The sequence below is a fragment of the Hyla sarda genome, chromosome 9 (assembly GCF_029499605.1).
Source record: "Hyla sarda isolate aHylSar1 chromosome 9, aHylSar1.hap1, whole genome shotgun sequence".
Lineage (NCBI taxonomy): Eukaryota > Metazoa > Chordata > Amphibia > Anura > Hylidae > Hyla > Hyla sarda.
The window spans coordinates 126114522-126135372 of NC_079197.1; the positions used below are offsets into that span (position 1 = coordinate 126114522).

At 42.8% G+C, this 20851-nt stretch overlaps 1 protein-coding gene across 4 annotated transcripts in view; it reads left to right on the top strand.

The window, feature by feature from the left end:
- MOSPD1 (motile sperm domain containing 1) overlaps nucleotides 1–8199 on the top strand; it is a 77637-nt gene extending 69438 nt beyond the window's left edge. For all 4 annotated transcript variants that reach the window (XM_056538428.1, XM_056538431.1, XM_056538427.1 and 1 more), the window contains 4 exons: nucleotides 115–190; nucleotides 1535–1758; nucleotides 2037–2198; nucleotides 7815–8199. In XM_056538428.1, coding sequence (XP_056394403.1) covers nucleotides 115–190; nucleotides 1535–1758; nucleotides 2037–2198; nucleotides 7815–7846 — 494 coding nt within the window. In that variant the 3' untranslated portion in view covers nucleotides 7847–8199. The remainder of the gene's footprint in view (nucleotides 1–114; nucleotides 191–1534; nucleotides 1759–2036; nucleotides 2199–7814) is intronic.
- The last annotated feature ends 12652 nt before the right edge of the window (nucleotides 8200–20851 follow it).

Below are 20851 nucleotides of genomic sequence, written 5' to 3' on the forward strand. Positions count from 1 at the left end.
ATAAAAGTTATGCTGCTGATTTTTTTCTGCAGAGTGAAATGTGGTTTTATGAAGTAAAAGGCTATTAATAAAATGCAGGTCTCCATTCACCACCTCTCTGTTCTTTCTCTGCAGTCCTGTGCACATCCCCAAACAAGTACGCTGTTGTTGATGCTGCTGGTGCAGTGAAGCCTCAGTGCTGTGTTGATATGTGAGTATATTATAGTTGTGTGCTTTATACTCTTCACTGCCCTGTGAATACTAGATATAAAGGATCTGTTAAAGTAAATCACTATCATCTGCATTAACCTATTGGTATAGGCTTGTAGTCTGGGTGATACTAATGAAAATCATACTTACCGCTCCCCTATACGTGCTTTAGTTTTGTTTATATTCTTTTTTTTTTTTTTTATTATAACCAGAGCTTCCATTTTCAATCTTCAGAGGAAGCAATTCCTCCACTGTGCGGAGGCTTCTATGTTGCAGAATGGAGCTCCACTCTGCAGCATTACACCTCTCCTCCGCTGCAGCATAAAAGCCTCAGCACAGGGGGAGGTATCTGATCACAGATTCTCTTTAAGGGTATGTTCACACTACGGATTATGAACTGAATCTCCGCTCGCAGAATTCCGTGAGCGGAGATTCCATTCTGGTGGCCGCCGCTGCAATACTTCGGCAGTAGGACCGCGCGGCACTGTACCTGTCACCATTGACGGCTATGCAGTGTTCGCAGACTTCCGCGCAAAGTATATGTTCTTTCTTTGCGCTGAACAATTTCAGTGGCAGAATTGTCTGCTGCTGAAATTCCGCAGTGTGAACGGGTCTCGCAGGAACCCATTCACACTGATGTTTATGTTCACAGCACGTAATTCCGTTCCCAGAATTACGCTTACGGAATACCGCAGGAATTACGTAGTGTGAACATACCCTAAAGGAGATCTCTGGCGAAGGAGTTAGGGCATAGGGGATAAGTAGCTTATCGCGGAGGATCCCACCACTGGGACCCCCCGTGATCTCCAGGACTGGACCCCGACTCTCTTATCCACTCCATTCATTTCTATGAGAGCGCCGACAATGAGAGCGCCGAGTGCTGTACTCGGGTCCTTTTGGTGTTCCCATAGAAATTAATGGAGCGCGTGCCGTTTGCAGCATTTGCTCCTCACTGTGCACCGGGTCCTGTGTTCCCAGGGGGGGGAGGAGGGGGGGTATTTCACCAGAATGGGAATCAATTGGTTAAAAATGTTCAGTGCAGCATTTCTCAATCTGGCTCTTTAAAGGGTCAAGCATTGGCACCATACACCATTTGAGCCCTTGGAATGCCAGATGCAATACATCCTTTTTAAGTTCTACCTTACATTCCAATGCAAAGCATAGACAGTAATACTTTGCATTAATTGGGAATGTTTTAATAAGATTTAGTCAGTTATAACACACAGTACATCAATACTGAACACACATTAACGTTTGCATTTGCAGTTATATAATCACAACATTTATTTTATTAAGAATATAAAGTGACTTTATCGGTTGTGTCCGTTATTCTGTACTCCAATAGTGTTATCCGACACAAAGATGTCCGAACCAGTCACTTTGGCGTTATTGACAAATTCCGCCTTCAAGTGTCTGAACAAAGCCAGAGAAAAGCACTGGGGTGCAAGGAGGTAATAGCAACACTTCTTCCGTCATCTAAAGAGCAACAGCACAAAGAGGAAGAAGAGAAGCGGATCAAGGAACATTTAGCGGAAAGTGTCTTCTTTGAGCAGACACCATGCCAACCGGGTGAGTTAAATTAAAGAGGTATTCTGAATAAATGTTTTGCTAGTTAACTTTGCTCAGAGTTCAGTTTTTAAAAACAACCTATACTCACCCCCTTGCTGTCACCTCCACTGTCACCGCTATCTCCAGAACAGTCTCCCACAGCACTGCATTTCCTTGTATCACTTCTATGTAACACAAGGACCTTTCCGCACAGTCACAGTGGCCACTCTGGTGTTCGCCTCAGCCAGTGTTTAAACAGCAAGCAAATATTTTGTATTAATTTTAACTTATTCTTCCAGATATCAGACATTCTTCCTCAGGACCCAGTCTGCTGATGGTCTTTCTTGGCATGGTTTGCATTGCCGCACTGATGATGCCCACTTTGGGTGAAATGGAAACTGTGGTGCCTCTCTACCTCCACTTAAGTGTGAATCAGAAATTAGTGGCTGCCTATGTTTTAGGTAAGAATATTGTGCTGGACACTTGAAACTTGAAGCAAAACTGCTTCTGTCCTGTCTATGGGCCACAATACTGTTCTACCGTATATACTCGAGTATAAGCCAACCCGAATATAAGCCGAGGCCCCTAATTTCACCCCAAAAACCCAGGAAAAGTTATTGACTCGACTATAAGCCTAGGGTGGGAAATACATAATCCCCCCCATGTCATCATCCCCCCCTCATCATCACCGCCTGTCATCATCCCCCCCTTCATCATTACCCTGTCATCATCCCCCCCCTTAATCATCCCCCTTCATCATCACCGTCTGTCATCATCCCCCCCCTTCATCATCAGCGCCTGTCATCCCCCCTTCATCATTACCCTGTCATCATCCCCCCCCTTAATCATCCCCCCTTCATCATCACCGTCTGTCATCATCCCCCCCTTCTTCATCACCGCCTGTCATCATTCCCCCCTTCATCATTACCCTGTCATCATCCCCCCTTCATCATCACCGCCTGTCATCATCCCCCCCTTCATCATTACCCTGTCATCATCCCCCCCCTTAATCATCCCCCCTTCATCATCACCGTCTGTCATCATCCCCCCTTCATCATCACCGCCTGTCATCCCCCCTTCATCATTACCCTGTCATCATCCCCCCCCTTAATCATCCCCCCTTCATCATCACCGTCTGTCATCATCCCCCCCTTCTTCATCACCGCCTGTCATCATTCCCCCCTTCATCATTACCCTGTCAACATCCCCCCCTTAATCATCCCCCCTTCATGATCACCGCCTGTCATCATCCCCCCCTTCATCATTACCCTGTCATCATCCCCCCTTCATCTTTACCCTGTCATCATCCCACACCCCACCCTTCATCATCACCGCCTGTCAATCCAGTGGTCTTCAACCTGCGGACCTCCAGATGTTTCAAAACTACAACTCCCGGGCATGCTGGGTTTCAAAACTACCCAAAACTACAACTCCCAGCTGAGAGTTGTAGTTTTGCAACATCTGGAGGTCCGCAGGTTGAAGAGCACTGAGAAGGGATTGACAGGTGGAGAGTTCACTCGAGTATAAGCCGAGGGGGGCGTTTTCAGCACGAAAAATTGTGCTGAAAAACTCGGCCTATACTCGAGTATATACGGTAGTCTAGTGAAATAATGGTCTACCTAGGTTTAAATGGCCCTGTCACACTAAAAAAACTAAATAATACTGGCATTGAGGTGTTTAAGTCTTGTTTTATTTATAGTTGCATTTACATAAAGTATTTATGAGCTACCTTTTTTATGACTGCAGGTATTATTGAAGAGGTTATTTAAAAATAACTCCTCCTAACCTCTATATAATTGTACATTTCTACCTACACATCCATTGATCAAACATTGTGCAGACATTAAGCGACACTTTTTTTTCCAGCTTTCATGTTGATGGATAAATCCCCATTATGACATGTCTTACGCAGGGAGGTGCATGTGTTTGAGTGATACATTTTGTATGATTCATAGGTACACACCCTTGGTGCTCATCACCAATTTCCTAATATATTTTTGTAAGGATGAGCAGGCAGAGGGGTATCAGATTCTTGTAAGTATTCTCCAACCATCAGCAGAATACAGGAGATATTTATGTCAGCCTGTATTTTAAGAACAGGGCACGTTGCTAAGCATTGACATTCATGCGCATTAGAAAAATACATGTAACGTACAACACCTCCTGTAGTGATTAAAGAACAGCAGAAAACCTGATCGCCTTATTTCTGCTCTTCCATGATGTTCCCCTTTATGTTGCCCTTTAGCCTAATTGTGAGGCTATCTTCACACACAGTACAGTGGTCCCTCAAGTTACAATATTAATTGGTTCCAGGATGACCATTGTATGTTGAAACCATTGTATGTTGAGACCAGAACTCTATGGAAACCTGGTAATTGGTTCTGAAGCCCCAAAATGTCATCCAAAAATAGGAAAAAGTGAATATTAAACAAAAATAAGTAGATAACTAATATAGATAAAGCAAATACTTACATATAAAAGTAAGAAAGATCTGCTGTGAGCTGTAAATCAATGTCTATTTCAGTGTTTCCCAAAGAGGGTGCCTCCAGCTGTTGCAAAACTACAACTTGTTGTAGTTTTGCAACAGCTGGAGGCACCCTCTTTGGGAAACCCTGGTCTATGTAGAGGACAGAAGCTTCTTTGGGGTCCTGTACAGAACACACAATGTCCTAAAAATAGTAAAATGGAGCCGCCCTCACCTGGTGTCCAAAGGAGCAGCTAACTCTGGCACAGATAAAGAGTACAGAACATGTAACACCCCCTGTAATGTAGGGGGCGCTACCAGACACCTTAGTGCATACACTTTAGGAATACGGGGTTTTACCAGTGAATGTCCATTCTGATTGGTCGGTTCTTCCAGCCATTGACACGTTTCGCAGATTCCATAGCATTGTATGTTGAGTCTGGTTTCAAGTTACACTGGTCCAGAAAAGACCATTGTATGTTGAAACTATTGTATGTTGAGGCCATTGTAAGTTGAGGGATCTCTGTATATTGGAATATTTTGTTTAAACAATTATTTTTCTGTTGAGCTCAATACAAAATGGCTGGTAATTCACATTCAGTAACATTTTATGGCTGTATTTTTAGGGCCATAAATCATAAATTAACTGCAATGTCTCTTTTTGTATGTTTTCAGCTTAACCCCTTAACGACCACGGACGTAAATGTACGTCCTGGTTTGGCGGGACTTCCCGCACCAGGGCGTACATTTACGTCCTGTGTATGACTGCGAGCATCGGAAGGGTGCTTGCGTCATACACGGCAGGTTCCGGCTGCTAGCAGCACCCGGGGACCCGCCCGTAATGGCCGACATCCGCGATCGCGCGGATGTCCGCCATTAACCCCTCCGATGCCGTGATCAATACAGATCAAGGCATCTGCGCCATTGCGGCACTTTGATTGGATGATCGGATCGCCCGCAGCAATGCCGCGGGGATCCGATCGTCCAGCATGACAGCCAGAGGTCCCCTTACCTAGCTCTGGTCGTCTCCCGGGGTCTTCTGCTCTGGTCTGCGATCGAGCAGACCAGAGCCGAAGATCACCGATAACACTGATCAGTGCTGTGTCCTATGAATAGCACTGCACAGTATTAGCAATCAAAGGATTGCTATAGATAGTCCCCTATGGGGACATAAAAAGTGTAAAAAAAAAAAGTTGAAAAATTTTAAAATAAAAAGTAAAAAAAAGTGAAAAATCCCCTCACCCAATAAAAATGAAAATTGTCCGTTTTTCCCATTTTACTCCCAAAAAGCGTATACATTTTTTTTATATACATATTTGGTATCACGGCGTACGCAAATGTCCGAACTATCAATATATAATGTTAATGATCCCGTACGGTGAATGGTGTAAACGTAAAAAATTTTAAAAGTCAAAAAATGCTACTTTTTTGTCACATTTTATAAAAAAAAATTTTTATAAAAAATGATCTAAAAGTTTTATATATGCAAATGTGGTATCTAAAAAAAGTACAGATGACAGCGCAAAAAATGAGCCCTCATACCGCCCTATATACGGAAAAATTAAAAAGTTATCGGTGATCAAAATAGGGCGATTTTAGATTACAAAAAGTACAAAAAGTTTTTGATTTTTTTTAAGCAGTACAAAAATATAAAGTATTTAGTCATGGGTATCATTTTAATTGTATTGACCCACAGAATAAAGAACACACGTCATTTTTACCATAAAGTGTACAGTGTGAAAACAAAATCCTCCAAAATATGCTAAATTTTGGTTTTCATTTAAATTTCCTCCCTAAAAAATTTTTTTTTGGGCTTCACCGTACATTTTATGGTAAAATGAGAGGTTTCATTACAAAGTACAATTGGTCACGCAAAAAACAAGCCCTTATATGGGTCTGTAGATGGAAATATAAAAGAGTTATGGATTTTAGAAGGCGAGGAGGAAAAAACAAAAACGCAAAAATAAAATTGGCCTGGTCCTTAGGGTGAAAATGGGCTTGGTCATTAAGGGGTTAAAGAACATACCTTTTTGTGCACATTTTTGGGGTCATTTTCGTCCTAAAGAATGTATTTGGTTTGCAAAAAAAAAACACATGAAAAACATCCGAAAATAACATTAAAAAAATAGAGAAAAGGCTCAAAATGGCACAGGTAACAGAAAAGAATAGCTGGAATGTTTAGCTATTTTTTGCATTAAAAAAAACAGCATTTTTTAAATTTTATTTCAGTTTTTTTGTTTCTACAACAAATGCTACTATGCAGTTTGCAAACTGTCTGAAAACAGCCAAAAACATATATGTGAAGAACGTAAAAGTCTGATAACAGAATTACCAGCTGTTTTTCCATTGATTTTTATTAGAACCCAATATTTAAAAAAAATGTATTTTTTAGAGCTGTAAAGTGGTCGCTTTATGGCTTGAAAAATGGTCCAAAATACTGTGTGTAAACAGATCCAATAGATGCAAGAGATTGTACAGCCTTAGTGATTGGCTGCAGTTGATTCGGAACATCATCAGCAGAGTAGGAAGACGGCTTCATTAGGGTAAGTAAAGACAGGCATCGGGGCGGAACATAGTTCCGGCACTGGACTGAGCAAGGTGAGTATGTTGCAGTTTAGTTTTTAAATAAATTAGAATACCCCTTTAATTCTATAAAGATATACTGTATCTTAAAATGTTATAAAATATATCAAAACATATACCGTATTTTTCGTCCTATAGGACGCACCGGCGTATAAGACGCACCCAATTTTTAGGGGCAAAATCTAAAATAATAAAGATTTTGAACCCAATAGTGGTCTTCAACCTGCGGACCTCCAGATGTTGCAAAACTACAACTCCCAGCATGCCCGGACAGCCAACGGCTGTCCGGGCATGCTGGGAGTTGTAGTTTTGCAACATCTGGAGGTCCGCAGGTTGAAGACCACTGCATAGGAGGTAATACTCACGTGTCCCCGCCGCTCCGGACCATCACCGCTGCCCTGGATGTCGCTCCATCTCTGTCGCCGTGTCCCCGTCGCTCCGGAACATCTCTGCTGCCGGCCGTGTATCCTCGCTCTCCGTCTCCGCCATCACGTCGTTACGCACGCCGACGCACGTACGTGACGACGTGATGACCAGGAAAGAGAGCGCCGGCCATACAGGGGATCCCTGAACGGAGAAGACACCGAGGAGGCAGGTAAGGTCCCCCCCAGTGTCCTTTAAGCACTAACCTGGCTATTCAGTCGGGCTGTGCGGTCCCGAACAGCCCGACTGAACAGCTTGGTTAGTGTCACTTTCCCTTCAGACGCGGCGGTCAGCTTTGATCGCCGCGTCTGAAGGGTTAATACAGGGCATCACCGCGATCGGTGATGTCCTGTATTAGCCGCGGGTCCCGGCCGTTGATGGCCGCAGGGACCGCCACGATAGGGGTGTATTCGCCGTATAAGACGCACCGACTTTTTCCTCCCAGTTTTGGGGAAGAAAAAGTGCGTCTTATACGGCGAAAAATACGGTATTTGGCACAAATATAACCGAACATCCTTCACCGCAGGTAAACCTGCATTATTGTGACGTATGTAGCGACAAGAACTCAAACAATATTGACTCCTGGGTTGTCTCCGTTTTTTGACAGGTCTTATAACAATGGTTGTCCTGCGAACATGAAGGTTTTAGTTCACCTGGACTCCAAGAGCATTTGTTCACTTCATCATGTGGACCGCATTCAGTTGCTGCGGCGGCCCTCTCCCTCCATACAGACGTAGCAGTGGTTTTAATGAAAAATGGCAGAAACCTAATCTATTTTAACCGTGTATTACTGTAACTGAGTGGCTGAAAACATTACTGGTGAATTTGTTACAGACAACCAAGATTCTTTGTTAAATGACGTCTGTGAAAGAAATCTGAAGATACTGCATTTTATATGTATGCCTAGACGATAATTTTATTGTAAAATGGACTGTCATTTTCTACATTTTGTTTGTGTTTCATTTTTCAGTAATAATAAAAATATCGAAAATACCGTGTCACGTCCTCCCTGTATCGTGTAACATTGCAGAATCCGTGTATTCAGTAATGTGTGTAGAGATTACTGCGCCGGGTACTTTTTTATTAGGAAAATAGTTGACTAATGTATATGTATGAATCATTGTAGAATTAGATCATTCCTAATATTAAAGTACAATCATTCCAAGCGCCATAAAAAATTATTTGTAATATAAAACTTTACTTATTGTTGTACACAATGAACATACTCATACTAATTTTCTATAGAATTTCGATTCCCGGCCGTTATGCATCTATTAGTTGGGGTACTGACTCCTTTTGAAGAGATCATTGTTATGGAGACTTATTTTTCAGGCAGTGCTCCGTGAAACAAAAAGTATGAAGATTCACACTCCTCCAAATGGAAGAAAACTATGGCTTCACCATAAGAAAAAAGTCACCCATATATAGACGTACTGTATTTTTGGGGGTTCTTGCCACTAGTCCATACAGAGCAGGATATAGACAGAGAGGGCTTAGGGTCCTATTACACAGGGCAATTATAGGCCCAACATCGCAATATCACCCTGTTTTGGTTGTGTTCACGCAGGGTGTTTAATTTACCAATATGTTCGAAATTGCTGTAAAATTGCTAAATATTTACTTCAGTTTTGGAAAATAGTGGTGACATTACAATAGTAATTAGTGGCGGTGCCACTAATTTGATTCCCTGTGTGAACAAAGCCTTAATAGAACAGGCAATCAGCTCATCACATTACTGCTGGCTTCTCTGACTAAATAGGGGATGTGCAGCTGATGAAAGTCAAGGGCAGCCCTGTCTGCATGAAAGTCAAGCCTCCTAAAGGCTCCTTAAACAAGCACCTTTCTACAAGATGGGCTCTTTTTTTAGGGAACGGACTGGTTCCTAGATGCAGTTTAAAGGGGTACTCCCGTGCCCCAGCCTTCGGAACATCTGGTTCAGAAGGCTTGGAGCAGCGGTCGCAACGTCACGGCCCCGCCCCCTTGTGACATCGCACCATGCCCCCTCCATTGATGTCGATGGGAGAGGGCGTGACGCCCCCTCCCATAGACATCAATGGAGGGGGCAGGGCCGTGACACCGCGGCCACTGCTCCAAGCCTTATGAACCGGATGTACAGATGGCTGGGGCACGGGAGTACCCCTTTAAGGGGATTCGTAAAGCCTGTTTGACCAGTAATATCCCTGTGTAAAAGGCCCAGCAATCAGTCAACAATGACACTCATTTTCTTCTACAGTGGTCCCTCAAGTTACAATATTAATTGGTTCTGGGACGACCATTGTATGTTGAAACCATTGTATGTTGAGACCAGAACTCTATGGAAACCTGGTAATTGGTTCTAAAGGCACCAAAATGTCATCCAAAAATAGGAAAAAAGTGAGAATTCAAGAAAAATAAGTAGATAACTAATATAGGTAAAGCAAGTCCTTACATATAAAAGTAGGAATGATCTGCTGGGAGCTGTAAATCACTGTCTATGTCAGTGTTTCCCAAGTAGGGAGCCTCCAGCTGTTGCAACACTACAACTCCCAGCATGCCCGGACAGCCAAAGGCTGTCCGGGCAGGCTGGGAGTTGTAGTTTTGCAACAGCTGGGGCCACCCTGCTTGGGAAACACTGGTCTATGTAGAGGACAGGAGCTTCTTCAGGGTCCTGTAAGTAAAAAAGTAATGGAATCGGCCTCACCTGGTGTCCAAAGGAGCAGCTAACCCTGGTACAGGTAAAGTGTACAGAACATGTAATACCTCCCTCTACTGTAGGGGGCGCTACCAGACACCAGTCAGTGCATACGCTTCAGTAATACAGGGGTTTTACCAGTGAATGCCCATTTTGATTGGTCGGTTCTTCCGGCCATTGACATGTTTCACAGATCTGGACTGTCCGTACATTGTATGTTGAGTCTGGTTTCAACTTATGATGGTCCAGAAAAGACCATTGTATGTTGAAACTATTGTATGTTGAGGCCATTGTAAGTTGAGGGATCACTGTAATCGCTTGGATTGTGCAGCTGTTATAATCATTGATGGATGGCCAATATCTCTCCATGTAACCAGGATGAGTGGCTGACAAGTCAAGGGCTGCATGAACAATTCAGTGGCGGCACAACCATTGAGCTGTGTAGAAGGCTCATTAAGGGCTCAGTAATTCCCTACTATATCAGCCCTTGTATTGGGCACAGGTTTTCCTTTATAAAAGGTTCCTAAGTGTCAGTGTAGAGAGCTGTGACATGTAGGCAATGACATTAAATTTTACTCACCTCAAAGGTATGGACATGGCAAGGAACTAACCAACTACATATAGAGCACAATAGCAGGACTTCTTTTTTCAAGACCTCCCTACCCAAATCATGGTAACACCTTGGTCTTACTAGTGGTCCGTGTCAAAGCCAAAAATGCTGATAGAGCCTCAGGCCCCAGTACCCATGACAACAATAAAGGTAACCATATTGCTTCAGATCCTAGCTTCAGCCAGGGCCCCCTATACTTACCACAATGGCTCACAGTGAACCATATCCTATTCCTGTGTATATCTGCACAGGAAAGGGTCATCCTGACTGAAGTTATGTTAGGCCCCATTCACATCGCAGAGCAGAATTCCGTTGCAGCAGAACCTCATTGTTTTTAATAGGATTCTGCTGCACTGCGCATATGGCAAATTCCAGACTCCACAGAAAGAATTGACATGTCAGATCTTTCTGCAGAGTCCGCTCGGCATTGCACTGCTGACTGTGGAGACGGTGCATTTTTAAACAGTCCTTGCACCAGCTTGCAGTTAGGGGGGGGAGTTTATGATTTAGGATTTTTATCATCCCTCTGGTCTAAATGTTTTAATAGAGCAAGTGTGGACTGCAGCCACACTTCTCCAGAGATAAGTAATATAAGTTTCGATAAGAGAGTTATCTAATCTTAACACATATCGAGGAGCCAGTGGGTTGAGGTTTTTAATCTGAAAGAGGCACTTTAATAAAAGTTGCATCTTATTTTGCACATAGTGGATGTTAAATTTAAAGGGGTACTCCGGCGCTTAGACATCTTATCCCCTATCCAAAGGATAGGGGATAAGATGCTTGATCACGGGGGTCCCGCTGCTGGGGACCCCCATGATCTTGCACGCAGCACCCTGTTATAATCAGTCCCCGGAGCATGTCCTGACAGCTGTCACGCCCCCTCCCGTAGGCTTGAGGAGCAGAGCGTGACGTCTCACGGGGGCGGAGGTGTGGCGTCACACACCACCGGCCCTGTGGTCGCCTGTAATCAGACCCGGAGCGAACACGCTTCGGGAACTGATTTTAACTGGGGTGCTGCGTGCAAGATCACGGAGGTCCCCAGTGGCGGGACCCCGCGATCAGGCATCTTATCCACTATCCTTTGGATAGGGGATAAGATGCCTAAGCACCGGAGTACCCCTTTAAGGCTTGTGTGATCAGCTAGGTGATCAGTTGTATATAAATGGAGGACAACAGGACTGTCGCATGAAGCTTAGGAGGTATGCTGTGCCTTATCACAAATTGGAGAGCCCCTTAGGGCCCTTTTACATGGGCTGACATGAGGCAGACAACAAGTGCCGATGTCACTGATTGGTGCCGGTTTGATAAGCCTTCACAAGGTACAATTAATCACGTGACCCTTAAAATGATTTATTATCCTCCACACCTATCCTGTTTATACAGGGCGATGTGAGTCAGAAAAGAGTAGAGTAAAATAACTGCACAAAAGATCCATTCAGCAGACAGACAAGCATTTGTTGGTTGGTTTGCTGATAGCTCTCCCATTACATTGGCCTTTACCCATTTTGTACTCAGGCTATAGAGGTCAGGTATTTAAAGGGGTACTCTGGTGAAAACCTTTTTTCTTTTAAATCAACTGGTGGCAGAAAGTTAAACATATTTGTCAATTACTTCTGTTAAAAAATCTTAATCCTTCCTGTACTTATTAGCTGCTGAATACTACAGAGGAAATTCTTTTCTTTTTGGAATGCTCTCTGATGACATCACGAGCACAGTTCTCTATGCTGACATTATTATAATTATAACACTTTATTTATTGTTGTCCTTAGTGGGATTTGAACCCAAGTCCCCAGCACTGCAAGGCAACAGTGCTAACCACTGAGCCACCATGCTGCCCTTAGCATACATCTGCTATGCATGGTTACTAAAATGGACAGCGATGTCAGCAGAGAGCACTGTGCTCGTGATGTCATCAGTGTTCCAAAAAGAAAGGAATTTCCTCTGTAGCATTCGGCAGCTAATAAGTACTGGAAGGATTAAGATTTTTTTATTAGAAGTAATTTACAAATATGTTTAACTTTCTGCCACCAGTTGATTTAAAAGAAAAAAGGTTTTCACCGGAGTACCCCTTTAAATATTGTAGTTCCACAAGTTGTAGACCTCTGATCTACACCATACAGACACCAATTCCAAGTACCTAGCCTCGCAACGCTAATCTGTATTGCTGGGCAGTTACCGCAGTAGAGAAGAATTATTTGTGTTCACATTGTGGACGATGATTTCGGGACTATGACAGCATTGAACAGGTACAATGACTACATGAATCAAAGAGTCTGCAGTCACAGTAATGGACTCAACACAATTAATTCACTTGTACCCAGTGGCACATTCCTGGCACCTCTGCGGGCACATATGTTCCAGAAGTCAATGCTGATTTGCTGTCTAAATCAATTTTATTTCTCGGTGCACAGGCAAAGATGTTCAGCTTATGAGGAGAAGAATTTGATTTAGTTTTGCTTTTAACTTGTGTATTTATTTGAGAAATATTGATACCTTGAAGTCATTGCTCATATGCGGAGATTATTGAGAATGGCGCTATTTAAAAAGTTTATAAGAATTTCCATAAAATAGAAATGGCTGGAACTCTTTATTTTCAGTACTATACCAGTTTACTCCAGGAACAATGGAGAGATTTATCATCAGTGCTGCAGTGAAGAATATGGCACCTTGTAGAACTATCAGACTATAAAATATTGCGCAGCCTATGATGAATGTCTTCAACCCTAAAGACTGCTATAAAGCAGGCACGTGCTTAATGCCATTATATTTTTTCTGCCTTGCACATACACAGGGTGGGCCATTTCTATGGATACACCTTAATAAAATGGGAATGGTTGGTGATATTAACTTCCTGTTTGTGGCACATTAGTATATGAGGGGGGAAACTTTTCAAGATGGGTGGTGACCATGGCCGCCATTTTGAAGTCCGCCATTTTGAATCCAACTTTTGTTTTTTCAATAGGAAGAGGGTCATGTGACACATCAAACTTATTAGGAATTTCACAAGAAAAACAACGATGTGCTTGGTTTTAACGTAACTTTATTCTTTCATGAGTTATTTACAAGTTTCTGACCACTTATAAAATGTGTTCAATGTGCTGCCCATTGTGTTGGATTGTCAATGCAACCCTCTTCTCCCACTCTTCACACACTGATAGCAACACCGCAGGAGAAATGCTAGCACAGGCTTCCAGTATCCGTATACACTGCTATATACTACTATATATACCGCAGGAGAAATGCTAGCACAGGCTTCCAGTATCTGTATACACTGCTATATACTACTATATATACCGCAGGAGAAATGCTAGCACAGGCGTCCAGTATCCGTATACACTGCTATATACTACTATATATACCGCAGGAGAAATGCTAGCACAGGCTTCCAGTATCTGTATACACTGCTATATACTACTATATACACCGCAGGAGAAATGCTAGCACAGGCTTCCAGTATCCATATATACTGCTATATACTACTATATACACCGCAGGAGAAATGCTAGCACAGGCTTCCAGTATCCGTATACACTGCTATATACTACTATATACACCGCAGGAGAAATGCTAGCACAGGCTTCCAGTATCTGTATACACTGCTATATACTACTATATACACCGCAGGAGAAATGCTAGCACAGACTTCCAGTATCCGTATACACTGCTATATACTACTATATACACCGCAGGAGAAATGCTTGCACAGGCTTCCAGTATCCGTATACACTGCTATATACTACTATATACACCGCAGGAGAAATGCTAGCACAGGCTTCCAGTATCCGTATACACTGCTATATACTACTATATACACCACAGGAGAAATGCTAGCACAGGCTTCCCGTATCTGTATACACTGCTATATACTACTATATACACCGCAGGAGAAATGCTAGCACAGGCTTCCAGTATCTGTATACACTGCTATATACTACTATATACACCGCAGGAGAAATGCTAGCACAGGCTTCCAGTATCCGTATACACTGCTATATACTGCTATATACACCGCAGGAGAAATGCTAGCACAGGCTTCCAGTATCCGTATACACTGCTATATACTACTATATACACCGCAGGAGAAATGCTAGCACAGGCTTCCAGTATCCGTATACACTGCTATATACTACTATATACTCCGCAGGAGAAATGCTAGCACAGGCTTCCAGTATCCGTATACACTGCTATATACTACTATATACACCGCAGGAGAAATGCTAGCACAGGCTTCCAGTATCCGTATACACTGCTATATACTACTATATACACCGCAGGAGAAATGCTAGCACAGGCTTCCAGTATCTGTATACACTGCTATATACTACTATATACTCCGCAGGAGAAATGCTAGCACAGGCTTCCAGTATCCGTAGTTTCAGGTGCTGCAGAATGGGCAAAACAAAAATTGGAACAGGACCCTCAGTTTACGCAGAAGATTTTGTTCAGTGATGAGGAAACTTTTATGTGAATGGTGAAGTTAACAAACAAAACCACCGCTATTGGTCTGACACTAACCCACATTGGATAGATCCCTCCAAGACTGTTGGAACACAAAAATTGATGGTATGGTGTGGTATATGGGGTACAAAGATAGTGGGGCCATTCTTCATCAATGGAAATCTCAAGGCCACTGGATATACTAAATTGCTACATGATGATGTGTTTCCCTCTTTATGCACTGAAGCTGCACGTTCCCTGAGTTTTTCCAGCAAGATGGTGACCACCACATTATGGGTGTCACGTCCGAGCATTCCTAGATGAACAGTTTCCTGGAAAGTGGATTGGTCGTCGTGTACCAGTTGAATGGCCTCCAAGGTCTCCTGATCTGACCCCCTTAGACTTTTATCTTTGGGGTCATCTGAAGGCAATTGTCTATGCTGTGAAGATACGAGAAGTGCAGCACCTTAACCTACGGATACTGGAAGCCTGTGCTAGCATTTCTCCTGCGGTGTATATAGTAGTATATAGCAGTGTATACGGATACTGGAAGCCTGTGCTAGCATTTCTCCTGCGGTGTATATAGTGGTATATAGCAGTGTATACGGATACTGGAAGCCTGTGCTAGCATTTCTCCTGCGGTGTATATAGTAGTATATAGCAGTGTATACGGATACTGGAAGCCTGTGCTAGCATTTCTCCTGCGGTGTATATAGTAGTATATAGCAGTGTATACGGATACTGGAAGCCTGTGCTAGCATTTCTCCTGTGGTGTATATAGTAGTATATAGCAGTGTATACGGATACTGGAAGCCTGTGCTAGCATTTCTCCTGCAGTGTTGCTATCAGTGTGTGAAGAGTGGGAGAAGAGGGTAACATTGACAATCCAACACAATGGGCAGCACATTGAACACATTTTATAAGTGGTCAGAAACTTGTAAATAACTCATTAAAGAATAAAGTTACGTTAAAACCAAGCACATCATTGTTTTTCTTATGAAATTCCCAATAAGTTTGATGTGTCACATGACCCTCTTCCTATTGAAAAAACAAAAGTTGGATTCAAAATGGCCGACTTCAAAATGGCCACCATGGTCACCACCCATCTTGAAAAGTTTCCCCCCTCACATATACTAATGTGCCACAAACAGGAAGTTAATATCACCAACCATTCCCATTTTATTAAGGTGTATCCATATAAATGGACCACCCTGTATATCACTGATTAACATACCACCTCATATGTTCAAGACAGAATTTAACAGATGTTACCAGTCTCTAAAATTGTTGCAGCTGTTTGTTAATGTCTTCTGCAGCAATTTTCAGCACGTGTGCCTGTTTTTTGGCCTAATACATTGTTAAATCTGCCCCATTGTGTCCACCAGGCAAATACGAGGACACAATGTTCTAGCTAAGACAAAGAATTCACAAAAGCACAATCTGTCCAAGCTGAAAATGTGTTTGACCTTCTTACTCATTCCCACCCCAAAAAAGAATCCATAGAATTGGGGATAATTGGCTGATTAATTGTCCCCTAAGCGAATTAAACAAACGTACACAGCCAGTGCGCCATTCATTCTCTACAAGGCTTCTGAACAAGTGCTAAACTGCACATATACATTTATATACCTGGACTCAAAAGTTAAGCAGACTAAATTTTTTACATCCCAGTGGATACACCCATACATGCAGAAAATGGCACATTCATTATTTTTCAGGCCATCAACGTGAATGGAGCTGTACTAATATGAGCACATATATGCCGACATGCAATTCGACAGGATTATAACGTATATGTGTAGTGTAAGTTTGTTATGTTTTACTACATTAAAAAAAATTGTAATAAAAAATATATATATTTTGATGCTTCGCAATATTCTGAGCACTATTACTGCTCAGCTTTGGGTTTTGCAAAGTGCAGTTTTTATTGGTACAATCTTTGGGATAGATTGGATTTTATTATGCAAATTGTTATGCATGCTTATAACAGGAGTACTTTTTATTTTGGGTCTTTAAAACTGTCTATGATCCGGCAAAGTTATTGAGATAAAAACTCCAGTCTTATAGGGGTTGTCCACCATAAGGTGATTTTAGTATGTACCTGGCAGACAGTAATGGACATGCTTAGGAAGGATCTGCGCTTGTCTTAGGGTAAATCGCTATGTTGTGAGATTACCATAACACTGTGGCTTTTTGTGAACTGGGTATTTTCTGTTGGAGTTTGCTCTCTCAAACTAAAAATCCCATAATTCTTTGTTTATAAGTGTGAGGTCACTTTCCTCCCTCCCACACATCAGCCACCCCACTCATTGAAACACAAATGAGCTGCATTCCATTCAAAAGACCAGTGTTTTCTAACAGGGGTGCCTACAGCTGTTGCCCAAATACAATTAGTTGCAAAATGCTCTCACACCCAGCGGTCGCTCCACCCAGTGAAGCAGGACAGGCTCCCTTTGCACACCTGACTTGTGATGTCAGGTCTCGGCCGCACTTCAACCTGGGAAAACCTGAGACCTAAGTAATTTTGTATGCTGTTAAAAATAAATATTGGGGCGAAAATGACAGAAGAATTGCGAGACCACTGTCACACACAGGTACACACAATATATATGAACTACACTGACTTTACAGCCCTTGTAGCATAGTCAAATAAAAACAATTCCTTGAATACCCCAGTGGCGTTTTTATTTTTTGGTTTAAAACGCAGCTTGCAAGAGGTGGAATTTAAAGGTGTTATCCACCATAAGGGGATTTTAATATGTACCAGGCAGACCGTAAAAGACATGCTTAGGAAGGATCTGCGCTTGTCTTGGGGCTAAATGGCTATGTTGTGAGATTACCATAACACTGTGGCTAGCTTTTTGTGAACTGGTATTTCCTGTTTGAGTTTTCCTTTTTTGACTACAAATCTACAGCTGTTGCATTAGTTGCAGATTGATCTCTCTCCCACCAAGTGATCCCTCCACCCATTGAAGCAGACAGGCTCCCTGTCATCAGCTGACTAGTGAGTCAGGTCTTGGCCGCATTGCCACGACTGCAGAGGGATACATTGCATAGTCGTTGCTACTAACACGTTTTCAGAGTGACAGCATCACGACTATTAGGTGGTTGTATACCCAGTATACCTGCCACATCTGCCGGGGGGGATACAATGCATAGTTGTTTGTTACTGACACATTTTGCAAGTGGTGTATCCTTCATACCTGCCACGTTGGCAGGGGGATTCATTGCGTACTCATTGGTACTGATGCATATTCAGAGAAACATCATCAGGACATAGGGGTGGTGGTTTATCTTTCGTACTTGTCACCTCTGCAAGGGGATGCGCCGCGCAGTTGTTACTGACACGTCTCCAGAGCGAAAACATCACGACATCATCGACAGCAACAACATCGTCACACAAAGGCCCTGAATATCAATCATACGTGACAGGGCTGAAAGGGAGTTCACTGAGCAGTTGTTGTTATTGGAACATTTCTGTACAATATCATCACAACACATAGGCGGTGGAATACCCACCATACCTGCCACATTTACAGGGGGATACGTTGCATAGTTGCTGCTACTGACACATTTTCAGAGGGACAACATCAAAGCACATAAGCGGTTGTATACCGATCATGGGTGTCTCGGCTGCAGGGAATTAATTGAGCAGTTGTTGTTATGGTCATGTCTCAGAACAATACCATCGCGACACATTGGCAGTAGCATTCACGTCTTACCTGCCACGTCTGCAGTGAATACACTTCATAGTTGGTGTTGCCGATACATTTCAGAGCGACAATATCACGATTCACAGAAGGTAGACATGGATGGTATACACATCACACCTGCCATGTGTGCAGAGTAATACACGGCACAGTTGTTTCTCGTGGAATCGTCTTCAGGGCGACAACGGCGCGATTTTCATGTGGCGGCATACTCTTTATGTCTAACACGGCTGGAGGAGAATGCACTGCAGAGTTATTGTTAATGACATGCTCTTAGAGTAAAAAAATAAATAAAAAATATATGAAAAAAAAAATAAAGATGGTTATGCCAGACCTGTCACATGTACAGGCACGAGGGTATGCAAGAACTGTCACACAAGTACGATGATTACGAAAAGACCTGTCACGTCTACAGGCATGACGGTTACGAAAAGACTTGATAAAGGTGCAGGCATGTGGGTTCTCGAATAGAACTACAGGTTCGAGGGTTAAGCAAGGCGCTGTCATGGTGGCAGGCACGTTGGACATGAAGTTATCTGTCAATGGCAGGAGCACGTCACCCCGGAGTTCAGTTCAAGGCAGAGGTTCAGCAGTGTTAGGTGGGGCCAGTGTCCAGGAGGGGGTTATTTGAGGGTAGTCGATAGCATATTGTCTGCGCATAATCCTGTCCTGTCTACAGGCATGATAGTGATGCAAGGTTTCGATTACCCGCAACAGGCCAACGGTTCAGAGTACAGTGGGTGGGTAGTTCAGGGTATGGCTGTCAGACAGTTCAGGTTGTATTCAGCTAAGTCTCGAGCTTAGTTCTGGTTATAGGTAAACTTGTACATCATGGTCAAGGTATGTCATGGGGTCAGGTTACCGTATGTTAATTGGCCAACAGTTTGGGTTTGGCCTCTAAAATAGGGAGTGGATAGGGTAGGTTAGGCTTGATAGGCAGCTATCAGTTCTCTCAGTTCAATGATACACATTAGGTTATGTAGCATATATGCTAGCACTGTCCAGAGGCAGCGCTGGTTGTTCGGCAGAGTAGGTTAGTGGTTACAACTATCCATCACTAGGTAGAACCTTCATTCAATTAATTGGTTGATTCTACTGTTACTTGAGCACCACTTGGGGAAGTAATCATCGGGAAATTTCAGGTCACTCTTTGCTTGTTGGGGCAGCATCAGCAGCGTCACGACACAAGGTTCCTCCGCACATTATACAGAAGTTAGACAGATGGAAGCCAGGCTGCATGCTACCTATGTCCCACTTGGTATTGTAATGCCAACAAATGATTTATTCCTACACAGGTTTTGTGTTTTGCCCACTTAAGGCTAAACCTCGGTCGTGGTTTTTGGGCACAGTTCAACCGCTTTACTATACAGTGTTATATATATATATATATATATATATATATATATATATATATATATGTGTGTTAATTAGTTTAGTTACAGGGACCACCAAAGAGGTATTATCTACTGGTGTAGGTAAGTCTCGCCGGTCACGTAAGGAGCCCTGACCACAAGTGATAAGCCTATTTGGCTGAGGGGCGTATTTGTGGGAGGGGCGTTGAATAATTTGCACGCCCCCCGGCACACAGGTGCAGGCGTATTTGGGGAGGGGCGTTGGATATTTAACGCATGCCCCCTGTCCACAGGTGCGTGCGTTGCGTTCGGCAAACCCCCCCCCCTCCCCCCTTCTTCTTTATCAATTAATAGGGTATGCCCACTTAAGGCTAACCCTCGGTCGCGGTTTTTGGGTACAGTTCAACTTTTTTACTATACAGTGTTATATATATATATATATATATATATATATGCATATATATATATATATATATATATATATATATATATATATATTTGTTAATTAGTTCCGTTACAGGGACCACCGAAGAAGTATTATCTACTGGTGTAGGTAAGTCTCGCCAGTCACGTAAGGAGCCCTGACAACAACTAGAGATGATTGAACTTTTTGCTCAGCTAGCTCACCAAACTTTCGATTTATGGCGAACAGGTTTTCCTTGAAACACCAATATAATAAGCCTCAAAACATGTCTAGGCTTCAATACAGGTTTTTTTCTGGCATATTTTTGAATACTGCCACTGAAGTTTTTGAGCCAAAGCCAGAAGTAGATTCAAAAGTAATGGGAAATATAAATGAAGGATTTATACTCCTGCTTGATGAATCCATTTCTGACTTTGCAATTTTCCAAAAAATGCCAGGAA